The sequence below is a fragment of the Ctenopharyngodon idella genome, chromosome 13 (assembly GCF_019924925.1).
Source record: "Ctenopharyngodon idella isolate HZGC_01 chromosome 13, HZGC01, whole genome shotgun sequence".
Lineage (NCBI taxonomy): Eukaryota > Metazoa > Chordata > Actinopteri > Cypriniformes > Xenocyprididae > Ctenopharyngodon > Ctenopharyngodon idella.
Window position 1 is genome coordinate 22,322,928 of NC_067232.1, and position 22,676 is coordinate 22,345,603.

The 22,676-nt window shown below is 38.8% G+C and overlaps 1 protein-coding gene across 3 annotated transcripts in view; it reads right to left on the reverse strand.

Moving 5' to 3' along the window:
• Positions 1-4,632: 4,632 nt before the first annotated feature.
• LOC127524994 (spectrin beta chain, non-erythrocytic 1-like) overlaps positions 4,633-22,676 on the reverse strand; it is a 57,663-nt gene continuing 39,619 nt past the window's right edge. The window contains exons 20-33 of one of the 3 annotated variants that reach the window (XM_051917151.1): positions 20,561-20,778; positions 19,070-19,253; positions 18,069-18,224; positions 17,587-17,889; positions 16,136-16,243; positions 10,974-12,911; positions 9,905-9,970; positions 9,661-9,741; positions 9,220-9,306; positions 8,964-9,055; positions 8,793-8,878; positions 8,417-8,689; positions 7,105-7,212; positions 4,633-6,903 (exon numbers count right to left, since the gene is read on the reverse strand). In XM_051917151.1, the coding sequence (XP_051773111.1) occupies positions 6,656-6,903; positions 7,105-7,212; positions 8,417-8,689; positions 8,793-8,878; positions 8,964-9,055; positions 9,220-9,306; positions 9,661-9,741; positions 9,905-9,970; positions 10,974-12,911; positions 16,136-16,243; positions 17,587-17,889; positions 18,069-18,224; positions 19,070-19,253; positions 20,561-20,778 (3,948 nt within the window). In that variant the 3' untranslated portion in view covers positions 4,633-6,655. The remainder of the gene's footprint in view (positions 6,904-7,104; positions 7,213-8,416; positions 8,690-8,792; positions 8,879-8,963; positions 9,056-9,219; positions 9,307-9,660; positions 9,742-9,904; positions 9,971-10,973; positions 12,912-16,135; positions 16,244-17,586; positions 17,890-18,068; positions 18,225-19,069; positions 19,254-20,560; positions 20,779-22,676) is intronic. The other 2 variants (XM_051917152.1, XM_051917153.1) reach the window with 2 other exon arrangements.

Below are 22,676 nucleotides of genomic sequence, written 5' to 3' on the forward strand. Positions count from 1 at the left end.
ATGTTTTCGTTAATGTTATTGCATTGGACTAAAACTTACTGACTTTGCTCACACGGAGTATAACATTTCCCAAAATTTGGGGGATAATTTTTGTATTTTTTCCCCCACCTTGTTACACTTGTGGTGTTTCCGGTCAAAAATGACCAGCCTACAAAAAATAGCTTATAAATCTTCCGTTATACTATATTATCACCAAATATTGGATTCAATCTTGTGATTCTTCAAATTAGGACAGGTTTATACAGTATATAATACAATGTATAATACAAAACCGGTCCTAATTGAAAGAAAACAAGTTGACAAAAAGATAGAATCCAATATTTGGTGATAATATAGCATAACTAGTGACTTTACAAGCAATTTTTAAAAGGCCGGTCAAAACATCAAAGGTTTTCAAAGGGTTTTCAACACAGTTTAAGGGTTAATTTATTTTGGTGAGCATAAGAGACTTCTTTCAAAAGCATTAAAAATCTTTAATTATTCTGGTAGTGTATAGGGAATTTTTTTGTACTTTTTTTTGTTGATAAAATTAAGTGTTTCTTGGGTTCAGGCAACGATACAGACTATTGAGAATGTGAGACGCCTGTTAGTACACATTGATTTCTTCGTTCTTGTCCCATAGAGTCAAGTGAGATTGACCTGTGACGTGTTCAAATGTTGACAGCGGGACAGGCTACAGGAGCGGGTCACGACCTCTGTGACACAGAGCAGTGGAAGCGACACCCTGCCATTGACCAGATACTCTCCGATTCAGTCCTTCTTATGACCGGCAGAGAAAGACCTCGATTGTTGGCTTTCATCAGTGTAATTGACCAGTCAATGGTCTTTTTAAACAGGCTCTGCTCATTTATCAGCAGCATGGAGTAAAAGTGACACCAGGTCCATCAGAAAGAGACTAGAGATCCCAGACTTTTGGACCCCATATGACATTAAATATCAATGTTTGCCTCAGACGTTTCTCTCATAATTTCTTAGGAGAAATAAAAAGCAATAGTTGACACACTAAGAGTAGAGAGCTATAGCTGCTCAGATCATCTTAAAGGCGATTTCATTTGTGATTTTCTGTCCTGTGGGATGTTTTTAATGACCACAGACGAATTTCTTTTGTGAAAAGTCCTTGAAACTAGAGTTTTTCATTCTTCATTGATTCATTATGAACGTCAGGGACCAAACGGGGGTGAGGCGTGATGTGGACGGACAGGAAAATAACAGCAATGCTAAACTTCACTCAGTGTAAACGACTGACTCATTAAAATAATGAGTCACTGACAGAGAAGTGGATTTAATTAATGCCCCGTCTCACTGATGTCAGGCATACAGCCATACACAAGAATAAATTACATGTTAAAATATAAACCTTGGTGAGCATAAGAGACTTGTTTGCAAAGACATTTCTGGGCACGCACTGAGGTTTTCTGAGTGATTTTAGCATGTTGCTAACTAAAATACTGAATATCGTATGCATTTACATGAGGGCCGCTATGGAAGCTTGTTTCCACCACTAAATAAAACAAAAAAGGTAATTGCAACTTTTTATCTCACAATTCTGACTTTTTTCTCAATTGAGAGTTATAAAGTCAGAATTAATAAAGTCAGAATTGCGTGATATGAAGTCAGAATTGTGAGATAAACTCACAATTCTAAGAAAAAAAAAAATCCCTCACAATTGGATGCAATTGCGAGTTTATATCTCACAATTCTGACTTTATTAATTCTGTCTTTAATAATTCTGACTTTATAACTCGCAATTCTGACTTTATTAATTCTGACTTTATATCATGCAATTATGACTATTATTTCTGACTTTAACTCGCAATTCTGACTTTATATCACAAAATTTTGACTTTATATCACGCAATTCTGACTTTATTAATTCTGACTTTATAACTCGCAATTCTGACTTTTTTAACTCGCAATTCAGACTTTATTAATTCTGACTTTATAACTTGCAATTCTGACTTTTTTAACTCGCAATTCAGACTTTATTAATTCTGACTTTAATAATTCTGACTTTATAACTCACAATTCTGACTTTATTAATTCTGACTTTATAACTTGCAATTGTGAGTTTATATCTCGCAATTCTGAGAAAAGTCAGAATTGTGAGATATAAACCCACAATTGGGAGAAAAAAGTCAGAATTGTCAGATATATATGGCAATAACCTTTTTTTTTTTTTTTTTTTTAATTTCATGGCGGAAACTTCCATAGGCCGCTGCTGAATGATGCTACACGGTCCATTAAAAAATCTGTCCGTCCCTTTGCACTTGGCACATTTCAAGTACTTAATGCATTCTAATCCGACATTGACCATGTGGTGAAAGCCATTGTTTGCGCACTTTCACCCCCCGCTGTCAGCACTCTCAATTTAAACTCGGATTTACCACGGATCCTCTTTTGTTTGGCATCTTTTCGCGCTTCATTTTTTTTTTGTGGCGACTGTACCGTCTCTTATTATCATTTCAACATGAAATACTCACCAATTATGTATGCGCAGACTCTTTGAAAGCTTAAAGGGATTGAAGGGGCATCCAGCTTCCAGCCATAACAGCCTTTCATATGCAAACGCACGAGCGCAGCATCGACCTCTGAGGGTTTGGGCTTGAGCCGGAAGGCTCAGATCTCCTCCGCTCTTTTAATGATTATTGTGGAGGATTTCTTAGTGTTTATCTGCAGTTGCCATATCAGCGGTTTTGAAATCCCCATCGGAGAGGGAAAGACGAGGGTGTGTTGAATTGGAGGTGATTGTGTGCCCGGTGGATCGTTAAAACAGGCGTCAAACAAACAAACAGCATTTCTTCAGTATGAGAGAAGCTGCGGCCATTGAATTATCCCAGAGATGAAGGCAAATAGGTGTAGCCTACCACTTTCTTTGCCTAAAAGAACACATTTTGCTCATTTTACAAAGAATATAAAGATGCTTTCAGATATTGCCAGTCAGATGAACCATCCAACAAATGCTCCACTGTTATATCTAATTTCTTGTGGACATGTTACAATAGTAGTATGACGGAGATATTCACTGTGATATAACCTTTAAAGGCCCACTTAAGCAAAGTTCCTTTAAAATATGTTCACTCCTATTATTTATGAATGGGAGAAACTGCAACGCACAATATGGCGGAATACGTCCCGCCTTCTAAGTAAACGAGCCAATCGTTGATTGGTAAAGTCATTATTGTCTTATTGCACAACCTTATTGGCTCATCTAGCCTGAAGCTTTTTAAAGGCTATTTGAGCATAATAAACAACATTTATGTGACAGTTTTTATTGCTGATTTGAAATATTATAAAGTCTTTGACTTAAGTGCCTTGGAACGCGCAGCGTTATTCAGTGTGTTGACTTGACCCTTCACTGGGAGATTGATTGACAGGCGATCTAACCAATCATAACGCCAAATCTGCCATTTTGTCCGACAAAGCAGTCAGGGAGTTAGTAGATTAATGTCGGTGGACTTGAACCTGGAAAATGGTGTACTGCCATCTTTCCGTGGTTGAAACAACATTCCTTCTGATGTTCATTCATGTTTATTTGCTGCTATAAATTAACTAGTAAGAAGAGATGATCGTTTTGAGCCGCTTGAACTGAGGTGCTACAGCGATCTGTCACGACATATTAAAGAGCCACAAAATGGTATTTATTGTTTAGATTTCTTTAAAAACTACAAAATTTGAGACTTTGTTTCATATCAAAGGTAACCTGCTCTGTTTTGTCTGTCGACATGTTGTCAGTGTCCTCTTTGCTCCGCAATGTATTTTTTGTGGCGTGGGAGCAGCATAGCTTGTCGGACATAGCAACAGTAAATAAAGGGGGCGGGTCTTTGCAAACAGTCAATTTCAACTGAAACAGGAAAACAGGGCGGGACATATATAGAACAGCCCTTTTTAAAAATAGCCAATAGCGTTTTGTTTATATCATAGCTCGGCTAGAGCCGTTGAGCTTGGTAAAACATCCGTTTTCATTCTAAGCTCCTCCATATCGCTTTAAAATATAGCATTCTGTGCAAAATTCAAATGGGTCTGATACGTTTTGTGGTCTGCACCGACTTGCGGATAAGACCTTATATAGTAGTCAATATTTGAAGTGGATCAAAACCTTTCATCAAAGTTGTCCTGAAACCTTTTTCTTAGGACAACTTTGATGAACTTTTTTGATCCACTTCAAACGTTGACTACTGTATATAGAAAGACGGTGCACATGTATTGTTATGAATGGGAGAAAGTGCAACACGCAATATGGCGGAATAAGCCCCGCCTTCTAAATAAGAGCCAATCGCCTATTGGTAAAATTGCGTCACTGCAGCAGTGGCCATTAGAATCTCCGGTCAGACACGCGCTTTATAGAGACGTGCATTAGCTTGATCCAGCCGTTTTTTTTGTCACGATTGATGCCTTTGATTGGACAGAAGATTTAATGAGAAGCTGAAGTGCGTTGTGATGTCATGAAAATCCTTTTTAGCAGAGGTGGGAGACTGTATGTTTTATCTCCTAAATGCAAATTTTGTCATTGTTTTGGAACACACCAGCTTATTCATAACCTAAGGCTAACATTTTCATACGAAAAGCTAAAAACTTAAATTTTGATTTCGGGGGAACCAGTTAACCCCTGGACTGCACAAACCACAAAACTCATTCAAACTGCTGTAATGACCTTATTTTCTTACAATGCTTATAATGACATTATTTTCTTTTTAAGGCACAATACAGCTACTTTGTTTTTGTTTTTTAACAAACTGAACATATCAATATAGTCCTAAAATGTTTTCCACTGCGAAATGTCTAAAATAATGCATTACATGTTTAAAATTGTGTAAAAACAGTCATAAACATTCAGGCCGCACCAATCTCAAAACATTATACAGTTGACCCAGAACATAAAAAACTTTGTCCTATAAAAACGCACATGACACACTGCATTAGTTTAAATACAGAAAGCAACACTACAATAAGTGAATCAAATGTTTAGTTTGGAAACACACACACGTTAAAGGGATAGTTTGCCAAAAAACGAATAAATGAATGACAGAATTTTCATTTTTGGGTGAACTAGACCACACAGAACTCAAACCAACACAAAAAAACATGACAAGCTGACAAATAATATGTGCCAAAACCTCATAAAAAATAAACAATGACTGGACAGATTGAAACTAAACTGCAATTCAGGCCAAAAACAGATCATACATGAAGTGAAAACACATCAGACCACCTCAAATGGAATGTGGTGGGTATATTGAACACATTAGATATCAAAAGTCTCATATCAGTAGATTCATTATGGCAGCTGTCACCATGTCCACAGCAAACTTCACTCATTAATGCACATTTAAAACAACAATGAAATTTTAGCATGGGAAAATGTTGAGTTTAAAGCAAGAATTAATCCATAAATGGAACTCAACTCACCCTCTGGATGTTGCAAACTCAAATATCTCACTCTCTTCTTGTGTCCTTCCCTTTTTGAGGAATATTCTGTCCAGTCCTTCTCACTTTTTAATGCATAGTTTTGCTCCAACCTTAATTAAACACACCTGAACCGGGTAATTTGGGATTGCTAAAACATCCATGCAGGTGTGATAAAGCAAGCTAAATTCTGCAGGAACGCGGCTCTCCAGAAGGACTGGACACCCCTTTTATATAACAAAAGGCTCCAAAATGACAATAAAGCACCAAGGGAAGATTCACAGAGAGCAATGACTCTGTGACAAATTTCTTTTGTTCCTCTTTGGATAAAAGCGTCTGCTAAATGCATAAGGGTCAAAGACATTTAGATGTCCGCATCAATAGAAATTTACAAAAGTGATTTTATACACACAGAAAGCACATTAAATGCAAGTAAAACTTCTACTTTTAAGGTTTCAAATAAGTTTTGGGAGAATAAAATGTCAAAATGTGGGTGAAATAATGTTCCATTGTCATTCAGTGTAACACTTATATTTATGTAAAAATTGAAAAAACATACTTATTCTGACCTGTGTGTATTAAAATATATAAAAGAATAAGTGAGCATACTAAATTTTATTGCATTTTAAATGAGTAAAAAAATCTTGCTGACAAATGGGCAAAACCTAGGATAGTGGCAAAGTTTAGAAATGTAAAATTACAAGTATTAAGCATTTGGGGTAAAAGTAATTAGTCTTTAATATGGCATAAATAGTTTTTTTGTTGTAAATATCCCTGACAATATTACACTGAATGACATTTTAGTGGGTGTCTTCTATAAATCATGCTAAAAATGTATGATATTTAATTTTTGCTCAGAAAAAAAACAAAACAAAAATTAAACAGGACCCATTCTGATGTACTGAAAAACAATTCAAAGCTGTTTTACACTTATTGTTTTGATACTTGAAAACCATTTTTCATCTTTGACCCATTAATGTAAAAATAATGTTCCATGAAAGAAAGAGTCATATTAGTTTTGATCAACATGAGGGTGAGTAAATTTCATGTTTGGTTAAACTATCTATTAAAACGGTTGATGAAGTGAGAAGTGAATATTAAACAACCATACAAGATCTCATTTAAAAATGACAAAAAACGATTCTCGCCATCAAATCCATAAATAAATTGTAAGAAAAAAGTTTTTCAGAACTTGTGTCCTGCACATGTCAGTCAGGGTCTTTGACCTGCAGCGTGTCACAAAAAGTGTCAGTCACTCCTTTTTCCCAAAGAACTTCCTGAAGACGGATTTGTTCCGTGGCCGTGGGAGACTCGTGTAGCTCCTCATGGGCAGATCGGAGAAGGACTCCTGCTGGACGCCGCTTGGCTCGTCCATCGCAGTGCTTTTACAGACGGACGGCATCTCTCGATCTCCGATGAATAAAGTCACAGAGTAGCTGGAGCTGCTGTCCTGGCCTTTGCCTGAAGGGGGCGCTACAGGCTTTATCCTCTGATATGTGGCTGTGGACAGAGATATGAGTGTTTAAAGTTCATATAAAATTCATGTATACATAAATTACATTGCATGATGAATATTATTCAACATTAGCTTGGAGTCAATTGTTTTATTTGTGAGTCACTACATTTGGACTACATTATATAGCACCGTTTCATAAGAACGACCTGTTTACATGGCAAATGTTGTGACTGTATTAGCTGTACCTGAGGTAAAGGAGTGTGAGCGTCTCTTTTCACTGGTCCAGCCCTGAATGGTGGACATAGAAGACAACTTCTGTCTCAGAGACTCACCATGAGACTCAAACTCATCCTCTACAGAGAGAAAAAAACGAATATGAATCATTCAACCTCTACAATACAAGGGCAGACAGTATAAGTGAGTAACAAAGTACTGGAGGTGAGAAATAATGTGACCAAGGTGGAAATGACAAAATTCAGAGAGCTGAATAGAAGTGCTTCTCCAGAAATAGAAAGCCGCTGACAGCAAACAGATGTGACCATGCCTCATAATGTCTGTGTGAAGCTCGGCTCATGTTCAACACAGAGTCCTCTACTGCCCTCTTCTGGATGTCCAAGACATATTTATTTATTACTTGCATTAGTGGCCAGTGTTGAGGAAGCTACTCTGAAACTAAAAGCCATATTTATCTCGTTTATGCTTTTAAATACATTATACTAGCATACTTAAGATAAATTATATATTTAATTAAATATTTATTTTAAAATTTTACTTTACAACTAGACAAAATACTGATTAAGAAAATTATTTTTTTTTTAAACTAACTACTTTGAAGCTACTTATGGAGGAAACATCTAAAGTTATACAGATTTATTACAAATGATACATTTTATACTCTGAGCCATTTTTCTGGAACAAAAACAATGAGGGTTTATGAAATACAACTACGATTAACTTAAAATATAACGGTAATGGACAGCAGCATTTAACGAAATTTCAGTATAAAAAGTCAACTTAAATGCAGATAGATGGACGGATGACAGACAGACAACAGACAGACAGATAGATAGATAGATAGACAGATAGATAGATAGATAGATAGATAGATAGATAGATAGATAGATAGATGACAGACAGACAGATAGATAGATAGATAGATAGATAGATAGATAGATAGATGACAGACAGACAGATAGATAGATAGATAGATAGATAGATGACAGACAGATGACAGACACAGTTAGATAGATAGATAGATAGATAGATAGATAGATAGATAGATGACAGACAGATAGATGACAGACAGACAGACAGATAGATGACAGACAGATAGACAGATAGATAGATGACGGACAGACGGATGACAGACAGATAGACAGATGACAGACAGATAGATAGATAGATAGATAGATAGATAGATAGACAGACAGATAGATAGATAGATAGATAGAATGACAGACAGACAGACAGACAGACAGACAGATAGATAGATAGATAGATAGATAGATAGATAGATAGAGATCCAGTCTTCAGTCTACAGCACACACAATTTCTTACCAGAATGACCCGCATCTGAGAATGAAGGGAGCAACCGATCCTGATGTCTTTGGTGGATCTGCAGACCATCATTGGTGTGGACTATGATCTCTTTGGTTCGGCCTGAGGCAGGCTGACTCTGTGCTAAAACGGTTGTGGTGACATAATTTCTCATGGAGCAGTGACATTTATCTCCATACTGACAGTCTGTGATAGGAGGAGAATGTCTCGGGAGTATCTCTGAAGCTGAAGACCCATGACATGTCGATCTATTCACTACAGAATCACTGGATGCTGTAGAGAGAGAGGATTTCATTTGAATATGACTGTATTCATATAATGCAGCATGGACAATTTGTTAATGACAGACAGGCAGATATGTATAATGGTATAATACCCGTATGTGCTTGGATTCTAAGAATCCATTTCTTCATCATAAATCGGGAGGAGGCACTGAGGAGATACTCAGATCCATCACGCAATCTGAGAGAAAATGGTAAAACAAGTGAAGCGATTCAAACTACTTCCATCTGTAACTAAAACAACTCTTTAGTTGTTCATCATTTACCTCAAGCAAAAGCAATTGGGTTTTTTGGTGTACTCCGGTGACGGTTCACACACTGCTCCAATTAGGTTCAGAGGAAGGCTTGTCACACAGCTCTATGGGGTACAAATATAGACTCGTTTGGGTTAACTCGTATCCTTAGCTGCTTTACAGCTGCCATTAAATGTAATTCAAATCACAATTCAACCTTGCAATATAACTAATGATGTCTGTTTGCAATAAAGGAACAAAACATTTTGCAAAGTCAGATCATGCTTACCTTGAGTGTATCTTTCCTGTCCTGATAGAAACATATAGTTTGTTTGTACAGCACAGCATGATAAGAGTTCCACGCCCTGCATGGTGCCTGAAATAGCACATTTAGCTTATTGGTTACATAAAGACCAACTAAAAATGCACCAAAATAACCTACACCGACATCTACCACAGGTAAAAGCATGAGGCATGTGACACAAAATGCTCTTTTGTCTTGGTCTGTGTGAAGAAAATATCTGCAATTGAGCAACCCCTCCTGTATGAATGGCCCGCTTTAAGCGGGACTCGAACCCGGGTCGCCGCCATGGGAGGCGGGCACTCTAACAAGGAGGCTAAAGACTGCAGTCTCTAGCGTCCGTCGCTATAGCGCCTCTTGAGTTCAGGGGAGTGAGGTTTACACGCACAGCTCTTACTAGCCTAAGTCCGTTACAATTGTGATGTTTACCTTCTTTCCACCAAGCTGTAGTTTGTGTTTCCTCTCTAGAGTACCTTCCATAGACGGCAATTCCCATTCTTGTCTTCCGCTCTGAAAAAGACCGGTCAAAGTTCAGAATTAACAATCATTATTTCACAATGAATAGATACAGCAATGTCTTTTATTTCTCAATATTCTGAAGAACTTTTAAGCAGACTTGTAAGTAAATCTCATATACATTTCTAGCATTGTTTGCAATTTAACTTCTGTGTACCTGGATATCAGAGTCATTGGTGCCATCCAATCCCATATGAACAGACAGGAGGCTCATGGACTGGTCCTGTGGAGATAGGAGGACACATATCAATGCATTTAAGTACCGTGACAAAAACAGATTAAATGCGCACCAATCATAACTTAAAAAATGGGCATAATGATATGAAATGTGCTGGCCACAACTTCATTTAAAGGTTTCCAAATAAAACCCTCAATCCTCCTGGGAAGATCCTACTTTAGACTTTTAGCGCAAAAGCAACAAAATATAGAGCACACTTGCTCCTACACTGAATGATGGGAAATGTAACCTGTCACCTCATAAACCAGCCAACCAAGGAGTATTTTCTGGCCTTAAAGGGATAGTTCACCCAAAAAATGAAAATTATCCCATGATTTACTCACCCTCAAGCCATCCTAGGTGTATATGACTATCTTCTTTAAGTCGAACACAATCAGAGATATATTTAAAAATATCCTGGCTCCTCCAAGCTTTATAATGGTAATGAACTGGGGGAACAGTTTTGAAGCCCCAAAAATGCATCCATCCATCATAAGTATAATCCATATGGCTCCAGGGGGTTGATAAAGGCCTTCTGAAGTAAAGCGATGGGTCTTTTGTAAGAAAAATATCCATATTTTGAAAGTTTGAAAGATTGTCATATACAACTAGCATGGCTTGAGTGTGAGTAAATCATTTTTGAACTATACCTTTAAAGATAATCCAAATCCTCTCGCTGCTAAATACAATACTGTGGTGGCGCTCATCTCATTAATATCATTCTGACATGTTGCAAAGGCAGCACAAGTCAACAGCTCAACTACTTTAACCAGAGGTGTCCAATCCTGGAGGGCCAACATCCAGCAGAGTTTAGCTCCAATTTGACCCAACACCTCCCCTGATGTTTCTAGTAATCCCGAAGACCTTGATTTAATTGGTTCAGATGTGGTTAATTGGGGTTAGAGCTCACCTCTGCAGGACATTAGCTCTCCAGGAGCAGGATTTGGCCACCTCTAACTTCCTAAACGACAGGGTTTGACAGGATTAATTGCCAACTTGTAGACCTCACCTTCAGAAACCCCGTTTCCTTCTCCTCCTCCGCCTCTTCCTCCTCCTCCTCTCTATAATGGTAGATATACTTTTCCTGGTCCTCTATTTCGGGTAGTTTCACCAGATCTGAAGCAGTTTCATTAATGGTCACCTGTTTGTAAACCTGTTCCTGTTGAGTGAATGCAGCCCAAGACCTCCTATCCCCTTTGTCCAGAATTTGCCTCTCTTCCGTTAAGTTCTGCTGCTTCCCACAACCCATCATAGACTGGATAGATGGTGGCAGTCGAAACTCCGCCACAAGAAGATTGGGTGCGGAGGCTGTGACCAACTTCCTGAAGAGTTCTGCTTGCTCTTTGGGTGAGGGTTCCCTGTGCTGGTCTGGAGAAGAGGTGGCTGTCAAAGCCTGGTAGCCGTTATACATGATGTCAGAGTTTAGACTCTGTCGGTAGCTGTTGGTGTGGTTCCAGATGTCCTCCAGCTCCTCCTCTTCCTGCTCAAACTGTTGGTGGTCAGGGTGAACCTGATCCTCAACGTCAATAGATAAAGTAAGGCTTTTGTCTTTGGAGAACTCTAAGTTCCTGGTGGAGACTCCTGCGTCCAGCGATGGTACCTTCCCGATGGTCCTCTTGGGCACTGGGCACTCTGAAGAGTCTATGTACAAACCCTCTGAACACAACTTGAAGCTTCCAGAGCTTGAGTGACCAGAGTCCACCGAGTCCTCTCTTCCATTGGCTCTGAAGTTCAATACCACCTGAGATGCATGGTTTGGACTCAACTGTTGAGTGCTTGAGGTCTTTGTTGGCCTATGGAAGATGTGTCCATTAAGATTGTGAACCAAGGTATGGATGCTAGGACATACATGAATCTCTGCTGTAGTTGAGCTGTGGTTGGCTATCCCTTGGCTTGCATCTTCTGGAGGACTTACATAGTGGTTTTCTTTGTTGTCAAGTTTAGTTCCCATTGTGTCCCAACTAACTACCTCTTCTTTGGGCATTGTACTTATCCCAGACAGGTGTTTCTGTTGGAGTAATGAGGGGTGATTCACCTCAAATGAGATGTCTTCAATGACTGGAGAAGGTGGAGGAGGAAAATCATCTTCAGTAAATGAAATAGTGTCAACGCTGATCTTTTTGGAGTCTTTACAATCAATCCTAAGGATTACTTCACCTGGAGAAGTTTGTTTGGACTCTTCTTTTTGCGTTGGAGGTGAGCGGGCTGTTTTAAAGGTGCTCAAAGGTGTTGGACGATCAACCTGAGAGTCCTGGTGTTGAGAGTCTGTCTTCTTTTGCTCGGGAGGGCCAATTGTAATGACATCTTGAATGCTAGGGATAAGGCTCATATCCTTGGGCAGGTCGAAGCTTATCACTGAGCCCAAGGACAGAAACCTGCAGTGGTTCTTCACATGTCCTTGGGTGGCAACCTCTAAGGTGTTGTGAACTGGAGATCCAACCTCTCCAGAACATTCTGCATCTATGTCTTTCACCAAAGGGTTCTTCATGTAATCCAAGACCTGAGTTTCATCGCTGTTTGGTTTCCTTGCATTTTTCCGCTTCTTCCTTTCCTTCAGGGGCCAAGTGTGCGTATCGTATGTCACCGGTTCATGTACAGGTGGCAAACCAGCCTCTTCTGACACCTCTTCTCCCATGATCTTCTGAATGGTGTGTCTACGGTCATCTTTCTTCTTCTTCCCCTTCTTGCTCTTCCTCTTCAGGCTGCTGAAGATTGAGATGTTGCCGTTCTTTGGCAAGAGGTGAACAGAGGGGTTGTTGGCCTGCTGAAGGGTGTCTTCTGTGGAGGACGATGAGTATGGAGAGGTGCAAGGGGAGGAGAAAGCGTACAGAGAGGTCCTTGGAGAGGAGGAAGAGGGCCTCGGGGCTTTGTCTCGGGGTAGCGTCATGCTCTCATACACTGGGGCTACTGCCATGTTGTTTTCCATAACATGCAAGTAAGTACTTACCTAAAACACAAGGAAAAGATTGTTTTAGAGTGTTATTTTATCTTTTTTTTCCCCCATGCATGAAATGTTTAGCATGCATAAGTATCACGCTTCAATACAAATTTCACCCTTTAAAGATACATCATGCTAATTATCTGATGTGCAGTGGTCCAAAAACCATTTGGACAGTTAGGTCACACAAGAAATGCATGAATGTCATTGCATTACATAAAAGTTATTAAGTAACATCTGCAAACAATATTTGCTGGTCAATAGGTCATTAATGCATGTATGAAATCCGTTCTCGTCAAGTTCACACAGGTGTAGCCCATCACATTAACTATCAACATTCACTAATGTTTCACAACCACAATGTGTCTTCATTTTGGACCATGCTTGTGTTATCTTTATAATAAATGCAACTTGGTTTGATATTTTATCATCTTATGCAATAACATTCATATTTAAGTGTGGCTTGAGTGTCCAAAAACTTTTTATGGCCAGTGCAATTCATAATTCAAACACTGCTACACAAAAATGATCATTTGTATAATCATTTGTGTAAATAAGTGTGTTTTAGTATCTGAACACAGCACTTCTGTGAGTGTCTGGCTCAAGCAAAGCATTCCTAAGCAAAAACGTAGACACACACACGTTGCTTCGCATTTGTTACTGCTGAATGATGACATTGCTCTGCAATGATAAAAACAACTAAAATGCTGAAACATCTTTTCCTTCACTGCTTACGTGAAGAAGCTGGAATTCACATTGGCAATCAGAAAAATAAACAATTTTAACATTTAGTAAAGAAATTGCCAGGGTGTTGTGGATGTTATGTAGTCACTAAGGTGTTGCTATGTGATTGCTAAGATGCTCTGAATGGTTGCTAATGTCAAAAAGTCACACCACTAATAAAACCAGAACCATTAGATTTACATGAGAACAACATGAACCCATGCAAAATAACATTAGCACGACTACACAAGCACACTTAGGGTTTTTTTTTTTTCAAACTCCGGGCTTTAATAAGAATCATCTGCTCCTAAACATGTCGTCATACACAGCTGTAATGGCTTGACCTTTCACCCCGTGACTAATCTTATGCTGCTCTGGCAGCCCCAGACCATAAATCACACAGGCCAGTCAAGAGGGCCTTCTAGAAAGTTCACAACAAATTTCTCCAGCACCCCCCACTCCTGCTGGGAGCCATTTCAAAACTCAGCGATCATGGGAAGCGAAGGGTGAGGTCACATCTCAACACAGCGCTGCTGTCATGAGTGGGTTTACATCATGCTTAGAGACAGTTTACGTAAGAGTGAAAAACTCCACTTCATGCATCTTATCACCTCTCTTATCACCTTTCTCTGTCCGTGCATATCTGATTAAAACAACTGATTTGCAGCAAATCTTTACATCTTATAAAAGCCCCTGGCCTCTGCTGGTTTCAGACTCTTTTGTCATGACAGAGCAACAGTTCAAAGAGAATAAATAAAAATTAGAATAAATGCAAATTTTTTGCTCTGCTCCTCATGCAAAGTTATTGTATAAGTTCTGAAAACTTAACACTCATTATAAAGTATATTTCTAGTCTTAAAGGTGCAGTAAGCAATTTCTGAGAAACGCTGTTGATAAACAAACACGCCCCTACCCAAAAGGATCACACCCCTATCTTGATAGCTCCGCCCCCAAATTACATACAGCACAGGTACCTCCCCCCTAATGAGTGGACACGCCCCTAACTGCTGATTGGCTACAAGTCGGGCTAGGCAAAAAAATCTATTTTTTTCGATTAATAGTTTTTTAAAATGTGGTCATTCGATATCAATTCTCAAAAGCCACAAATCATTTTTTTCCCTATTTATTTCCGCAAACATTGAACATAATATCTGATTGACGTTAATCTTATTACTAGTCTTCTCCACTAGGTGTCATCCTCTTATTTACCTTGCACAAAGTTAAAGCGGGAAAGAACGCATGTGCATCATTATTGGATCCGTGCATTAGTCTTAAAGTGACAGCAGCCTAATATTCCTGCAGCTGTCTGTGTTTTTAATGTTAATCAAACTAAAAAAGACAAAAAAAAACTGAATATTTTTTTGTAACTTTATTAAGAATCAACCTTTATTTAATTTGTACATTGAATATTATATGCAGTGTTATTTTACATTTGATTACTTTATTCAATTTCTGTACCTGAAAACTGTTAGACCAACCTGAAAAACCTTAAAAGCACTGATTATATAATTTGTATTTTTGTTCTTTTGTATTTATTTATTTGTGCTATTGCATGTAGTTTAATTATTTGTTCTTTTGTTCTTAATTTGTCTAATAATCTTTGAAAATTTAATTAGTTAGTAGTTTTAGCTGTGGTTTCAAAATTGGATTCGAGAATTGTTAAATTTCACTGGTATCTAAAATGTTGGGTGTCATAACCTAATTTATTACAATACAAGGATACATGGGTCAAAAACAATAACTAAAAAATCCTGCAGACAGATATCAAAATGCATCTAAAATTAGACGCTATGACAGCAGCTAGACAACTTCCCACAAGCCCTAATCCTCATGATGTTTTCAAAAAAATCTGAGAGCTGTAAACATACAGCAACGGCCAAAATTTCCAAAATAACTTCTACTATTGACCAAAGTTTAAACTTCACAGACCCTAAAGACATAATAAAAGGAGGATACTGCAAATCCTTTTATGGCTACTATATGCTACTATATTTTTAAGCCCCTGTAACCATTCCAAGAAACACACACTTTTATTTTTGTTGCAATTACTTTCAAAACTTTCCCAAAGACAGTTTTGTAAACAACCCGAATGTTTGAAATGAGGCTTTATGTGTGTCTTGGAAGAGTTTCTTGTCCCGGTTTCTAATGCTTCCCATATACTGGCAGTGGAAGTGGTTATTTCCTCAGTCATCTTTTCATTACCTGCCTATACCTGTTTGCAATCTCCTCTAAACCACAGCGACCCCTCTTCCATCAAAGTCTCTGGCTTTGTTGCGTTTCCAACCACCAAACAAATAAATGATCAGGCCAGTGGCTCTTTTTCAGAATAGCATACTATTATACAACGATTTTGAGATGTACTGCAATGCTTCGGTAATCAAATTTTAATCAAATGATATGATGAGATGATTTCTCCTCTGAAAATCACGGTGTTAGTCAGTCCTCATGCACACAAACACAGTACCATGTTTTTGTTTTCTCATGCAGGGCCACCGACCAACTGTATTTACCTCTTCTGCACTGTGTCGATAAATCGTTTTCTTTCGCTTTAAACTACCAAAAAGCCCCTGGCAGCGCTTCCAAAAGCTTTTACAGGCAGAAGAGTGAGACTCAGCAGGCTGAAGGAGAACGTACAAGAAAATAAAACAGAGAACGATGTTGGGGAAAGAGAAGGAAAATATAAGGAGACTGAGAGGGATATCGAACACAAACTAGTGCATAAGCAGGGCTCCAGACTAACATTTGAGAGAAAATGTAAATATTCTACAATTATTAAATTTACCATACTGAACTGACTGACAGCTTCAGTGATTTTAAAAGGAGTGCTCTTTACTTGCTTTCTGTGTAATTCAGTCACAACTTGAAGAAGTTTTTGTTTTTCATGAGACTTTTCCTACTTTTCCATATATTAGGGAGTCAATAAGTGCTTCTCTGCTGCCATCTAGTGGTAATTTCATTTCTTTTTGTTTGCCTAGAAGTGTTAGTTTTCCTTCATCTTTAAACGTTTAGTTTTACAAGTCATTACATTAAAAATAACATTAAAATTTTATAATATTTAGAGCTTTTAAGTGCTGGAATAAGTGTGAAGCACTTTAAAAAGTTATTGAAAAGTGCTGGAATTTCAAAAGTTTGCATGAACCCTGAAATTAATAACTAAAAGCATTGATTTGAGTATTTCTGCCACAATACCAGTTTCAGTAAGCGTTACTACATTAAATCCATGGTGATTTGTGGACTGGAAAGCCTTAACTTGATCGTGGCACAGTGTTTTTCCTGGTTTCCACAATACCTGTGGTTTATAGCAGAGAACTGAACCTTTGCCGGGATTTGATTGACAGGCAACCTAACCAATCATAACACCAAATCCACAGTTATGTCCTTGGATTTAGTAGATTAACGTTGGTGAACTTGAATTTGAAAAATGGTCCTGACATCTTCCTGCGGTTGAAACAACATTCCTTCTGATGTTCATTCATGTTTATTTGATGCTATAAATTCACTAGTAGGAAAAGATGATCGGTTCACAAGTCCCTTGAACTGAGGCGCTACAGCGATCTGTCACGACACATTAAAGAGCCACAAAACAGTATTTACTGTTTAAATTTCTTTAAAAATTACAAAATTTGAAATACTACAGTGGTGTGTAGTAAGCAGTGTCACGTGATCAAGATCTGCGCTGTCTATTATTGCTCAGTGCTGATAAACGGTCCGCGCTGCACAGCTCAAACGAATAGCACTATTTCGTTTCACTTTTGTTTCGTTTGCCGTTTGATTTCTCATATGAAACAGAAATGGCAGCTCTTATCAGATGAGCAATGTGGTGGTCACACCAGTGTGGCCTCTAACAAAATGTAGTCGCACTGGCAAAAAAAAGGTCGCAAAATGCGACCATTTAGTCACAGTCTGGAGCCCTGATAAGTGATTGTCATCGTCAGTAGGGTGATGTTTAAATTATTCTCACCCTGTGCACAGGCTCCGGCACCGGCACGCCACTTTCCCTGCCAGGCGCCTGTACCTGGATTTGTGTGTCTCCGGAGTTACTGAAGCTGAGGATGAGGTTGACGGTGCCTCCTAGAGCGGAGGGACTGGGTTCCTTCAGCACCAGGTACGGTGAATCCGGACTCTCTAAATGACTGCTGTCATCGCTTCCTTTAGGACTGACACTCTTCATCACCTCATATTCATAACTGTGCTGAAAACTATCCTCCATGTCACCAGGGGGACTTTCTATTCTCTTCTGAGAGACTTCGGTTGAGGTTTCCACCTGAAAAATGGCAGAATTAGCAGGAGACTGAGTCGATCTAATGAAAACTGACTATTGAGGATTTGCCAGACCACATTTTGCATACAAAAGAAAGAAATATGAAATAATAATAATACATATCTGGGATATTCTGGGACCATTTTTATGATAATTACGAACCATCAATGAATGTGTTCTACCTGTGGTTGTGAGGTGCAGACCGTGGCTTCAGAGTAAATGGCATCTGTCTGAGGTTCTTCAGCCTTCTGTCTGCTCAACAGCTGATCCTTCTGAGCCCTCCAGTGGACCAGGATCCATCCCAGCATGCTCCTCAGCTCCTCCATCCTCTCTCTGATCTGTACAAGACAAAGAGCAATGGAAAAAACAATCTATCATCATGTAAAGCCCTTTGAAGCTGCACTAAAACTGCAATTTGGACCTTCAATCCATTGGTAGCTGTTGAAGTCCACTATATGGAGAAAAATCCTGGAATGTTTTCCCCAAAAACCTTAATTTCTTTTTGACCGAAGACATGAACATCTTGGATGACATGGAGGTGAATAAATTATCAGGAAATGTGAATTTTGAACTACTATTCCTTTAAAGAGGACATATGCTTTTTTTTACAACTTTCTTTAGTGTGTAATGTTGCTGTTTGAGCTTGAAAAAGTGGGAGTTCAAGATTCAGGGAGTTCAGAAACAGTGACACTGATATAGAGAATATCAGTGTCACTGTTTCTGAACTCCCTGAAGCTTGAGTTTTCTTCTGGGAATGAACACGTCACAATATTCCTCATTTAAATAATTCATACGCAGAATAAAGGGGCGGGGCCTGGTTGAGTTAGTTAGTAGTGTGTTGAAACTGGCAGTTATGGTAAGGGGCGGGACATTTCCCAAACACACTCAAAGTGCTTGACCAATCACAACACACTGCTCCAGAGTCCAGCTGACCAATCAGAGCACATTGTGCTTGTAAGAAGGAGGGGCTTCATAGAGACAGGAACTAAACAGAGCGTTACTGACAGACTGGGAAGAGAGGAGCTGCAACAATGGAGAATATTAGGAAAATAATGAACATTTAAGCATGAAAACCTGTTCTAGTAGAGCCAGAAAACAAAACAATGGCATAATATGACACATCTTTAAAGAAATCTTATTTGTGATTGTTCTTTTGTTTATATTTATGCAAAACATACTCTACCATTTTGTTAAGATGATGCTCGTCGCCAAAGAGCTTTTTTCCAGCCACGGTGAGCTGATCAAACTCCTCAAACTTCTGTTCAATCTGCCGATCCAGAACCTCAACTAGAGGCTCCTGGTTCTCTCGGCTCTGACGCAGAGCACTTTCTGAGAAAATGCAGGAGCGGGTGTCTTCTGTCCAAGAGCTGTGGGAGAGAAGATGAACAGCAGACGGATGAAGACAAGAGCTTCAGGCCAGTACACACAGCTCAAGATGATGCTTACCAGACGTTGCTTCATATGCATGAAGAGAACACAATGTGAACAGACATCTCCCATCAATAAATAAAACATTATTAATAAAACAAGCTCTGCAAATAAATTCGTAGAACATTCCTGGTAAATCACACCAAAACATGTCCAGGTCACATTTCACCCTAAAATCAAAAGAACTAAGAAATTATATGTTGCATCTATTTTTAGGACCATTTTTGCATTAGATTAAAGGGGCACAATATTAAAGGGGTCCTTGATTATGATTTCACTTTTTTAACTTAAGTGTGTAATGTTTCTGTTTGAGCATAAACAACATCTGCAAAGTTACGACGCTCAAAGTTCAATGCAAAGGGAGATATTTTCTTTTACAGAAATCACTTTTTAAGGACTACAACAAACGGCCGGTAGGGACTACAAAGCTTCTTCCTCTTGTGACATCACAAACCCCAAAATTTACATAAACCCCCCCCGAGACACGCAACAAAGGGTGAGGCCATGTTGGGCTGCTTTAGAGAAGAGGAAGAGTTGTTGTATAGAGTGTTGTTGACATGCCGTCATTTTACGCCGGACTGCTTCACAAACGAGGGTCAATTCAACGCTGGATTTGCACAAAAGATTAACATGACGACATGCTAGTCGATGAGTTGAATCAACTCCACAGCAACTACATAAATTTATCCACTAACCATTCAGAAACGTCCAGTTTCATTCTAAAAGTTGTAACTTCTTCCTGAGTCTCTCCATCAGTGTCGACTCCGGTTTGAACAATGTAAGGCTGAACACCGTTACTGACAATCCTCATTTTGGCTGCGTGAGATTCTCCAGCTTTGTTGTTGTTGAGCGACCGAAGCACGAGCTGTTAAAGCTCCGCCCTCTTCTGGAAAGGGGGCCGGGAGCAGCAGCTCATTTGCATTTAAAGGGACACACACAAAAACGGCGTGTTTTTGCTCACACCCAAATAGGGGCAAATTCAACAAGCTATAATAAATGATCTGTGGGGTATTTAGAGCTGAAACTTCACAGACACATTCTGGGGACACCAGAGACTTATATTACATATTTTAAAAGGGCATTATAGGTCCTCTTTAACTTCTTGTTTATTGAACTGTTGTATAAAATTGTGCAGATATTCAGGAAAAAAACAGAATTATGCCATGTTCTTGTGAGATGAATCTTTAACATTAACAGAATGAGAATTAAAAGAAGGTCTTATTTTATAGTTTCATCATTTCCTTACATCATTGCCAGGTAGTTCCTAAAGAAATGCCGCAGGTGCCCAAACTGCCGGAGTCTCTTCTTGTTTTCGGCCACAGTCTTGCCGAGCTCTTCCCAGGCGTGCAGACAGGTCTGAATCTCAGTTCCTACAGCGTTCATCCTCTCTGGACAAACATCTGACAAACGGCTTGCCAGACTCTTCATAGCCCCGACCTCCTCCTTTAACACTCCATATTCAGCCTGGAGAAAGAAAAGACGCCCATGTGTAAGTTCAGAATGGTATACTACCTGTGCTATTTTGGCTGCATAAACCCTAAAAGGAACCATATGCCTTACATATGCAATGCTGGCATCACTGACAGTGTTTCTGAATGTAATTAAAAGTGCTAAAGGCTTAATAAGAATCAAGCCGCTCAGTGTTTCAGATCAAACAGAGATTGTCAGATGCCTTGTGCATGAGCGTCAAACTATTTTAGTATGAGCCATTAGGTCATTTCTTGCGCTTTGGGGTTTCCAGACAGCTGTGTGTGTTTGTGCTCCGCACGCCATTGAGGTTGCGTTGCAAAGCTCCCCACAATGCACAATGCTGCAGTCACAAATTAATCCACTGACACATACAAATACACTTCATAAATGCCTAAAAACTCTGACACAATGGAGTCCTGTGTGGATAATAAAGTCATGTGTGGGCTTACACATCGAGGCTGACTTCATTAACATCTATTGAACAAAACAAGGGTCTGGCTGAGCCTCAGTGGATGTCAAACTTTAACCACAACAGGAAACAGATTCTTGAAACAATGTGCTAAAACAAATGGGAGAAAGTCATTTCCATTAAATCAACACTGCGAGGTCACAGAGTCCCGGCAAACAAGATGCTTCCTGTTCTCATAGGGTGTAAATGCTTTGGATGTGTTATTGTTTTGTAAAAACACTTGGTTGCTGTCTGGAATGATCTTTTTTGAAAAATAAACAACCGCACAAAAAGGTGAATCCCATGAAAACATGTCCAGGTCACATTTCACCACAACAAAATCTGCATGAATAAAACAGCTCTATTTTTAAATTATGCAGCTCTCTAGAATACTCGATTCTGATTGGTCAAACTGTGTAAAAACACACTAAACTGTATTATTATCTGTTATTCCTACATATTTAAGCAAGTTTGATGTCTCATATCACTCCATAGTCTCTTTTGCCTCACAAAATAAAATCATTTCAACAGAATTCCATTGTGATAATAATAATAATAATAAATGTAAAAATATAGCTGCAAGCAGCAATTACCGGGTCAAGCCGAATAAGGGCAGAAAACATGGACATCTGTGTTCATGAGGTTAGGATAATGCTGTATCAGTTAAGGCACTTATAACATAATAACATGGTTTATAACTTCTGAGCAGTAGGTGGCGCTATGACGAAACTTTACATGCACCCTCAAGTCATGCCTGTGATGACATGTACCAAGTTTCGTGTCAATACACAAAACTTTTGCAAAGATACAGCTGCATATCTATTTTGGTGTGCTCGCAGTCAAATTTGTTGACGCAGTATAAAACAACGGTTGGGTTTATCAAAAATCTTTTATTAACTTTTTGTCATGAGTATCTGTAGATGCTACTTACCAAATTTCGTACAAATCGGACAAATTTTGTAGGAAGAGTTCGAAAAAGTGGGTTTTGAATAAAATTCAATATGGCGGATAACAAGTATGGTAGAATATGGCAAATTTGGTATCGTAGAACTTGGCATAAGCCAACAAATCTAATTATGTAAGTTAAATGACAATATGCTGAATTTTTCATATGTTATAAGCATTTTCATAAATTTCATTATAACTCTTGACCACTAGGGGGCGCCTAAAACTTTACAGGTCCTCTCAAGAACATGGCCTCGATGAATCATACAGAGTTTCATAATGATGTATTCATGCATTTGTAAAAGCATTTTATGACAAAATTCAAAATGGCCGACCAAAGAAAACTGGATATCGTTCAACTCGACATTCCTCAGGGAATCTAAGGAGACCATCCTCATGATTTTAGGACAAGGCATTCAAAAGTTATAAGCAAAAATAGCCATTTTTCCTATCTCTGCACCAGTAGGCGCTGTGACAATACTATGCATGTACCCCAAGT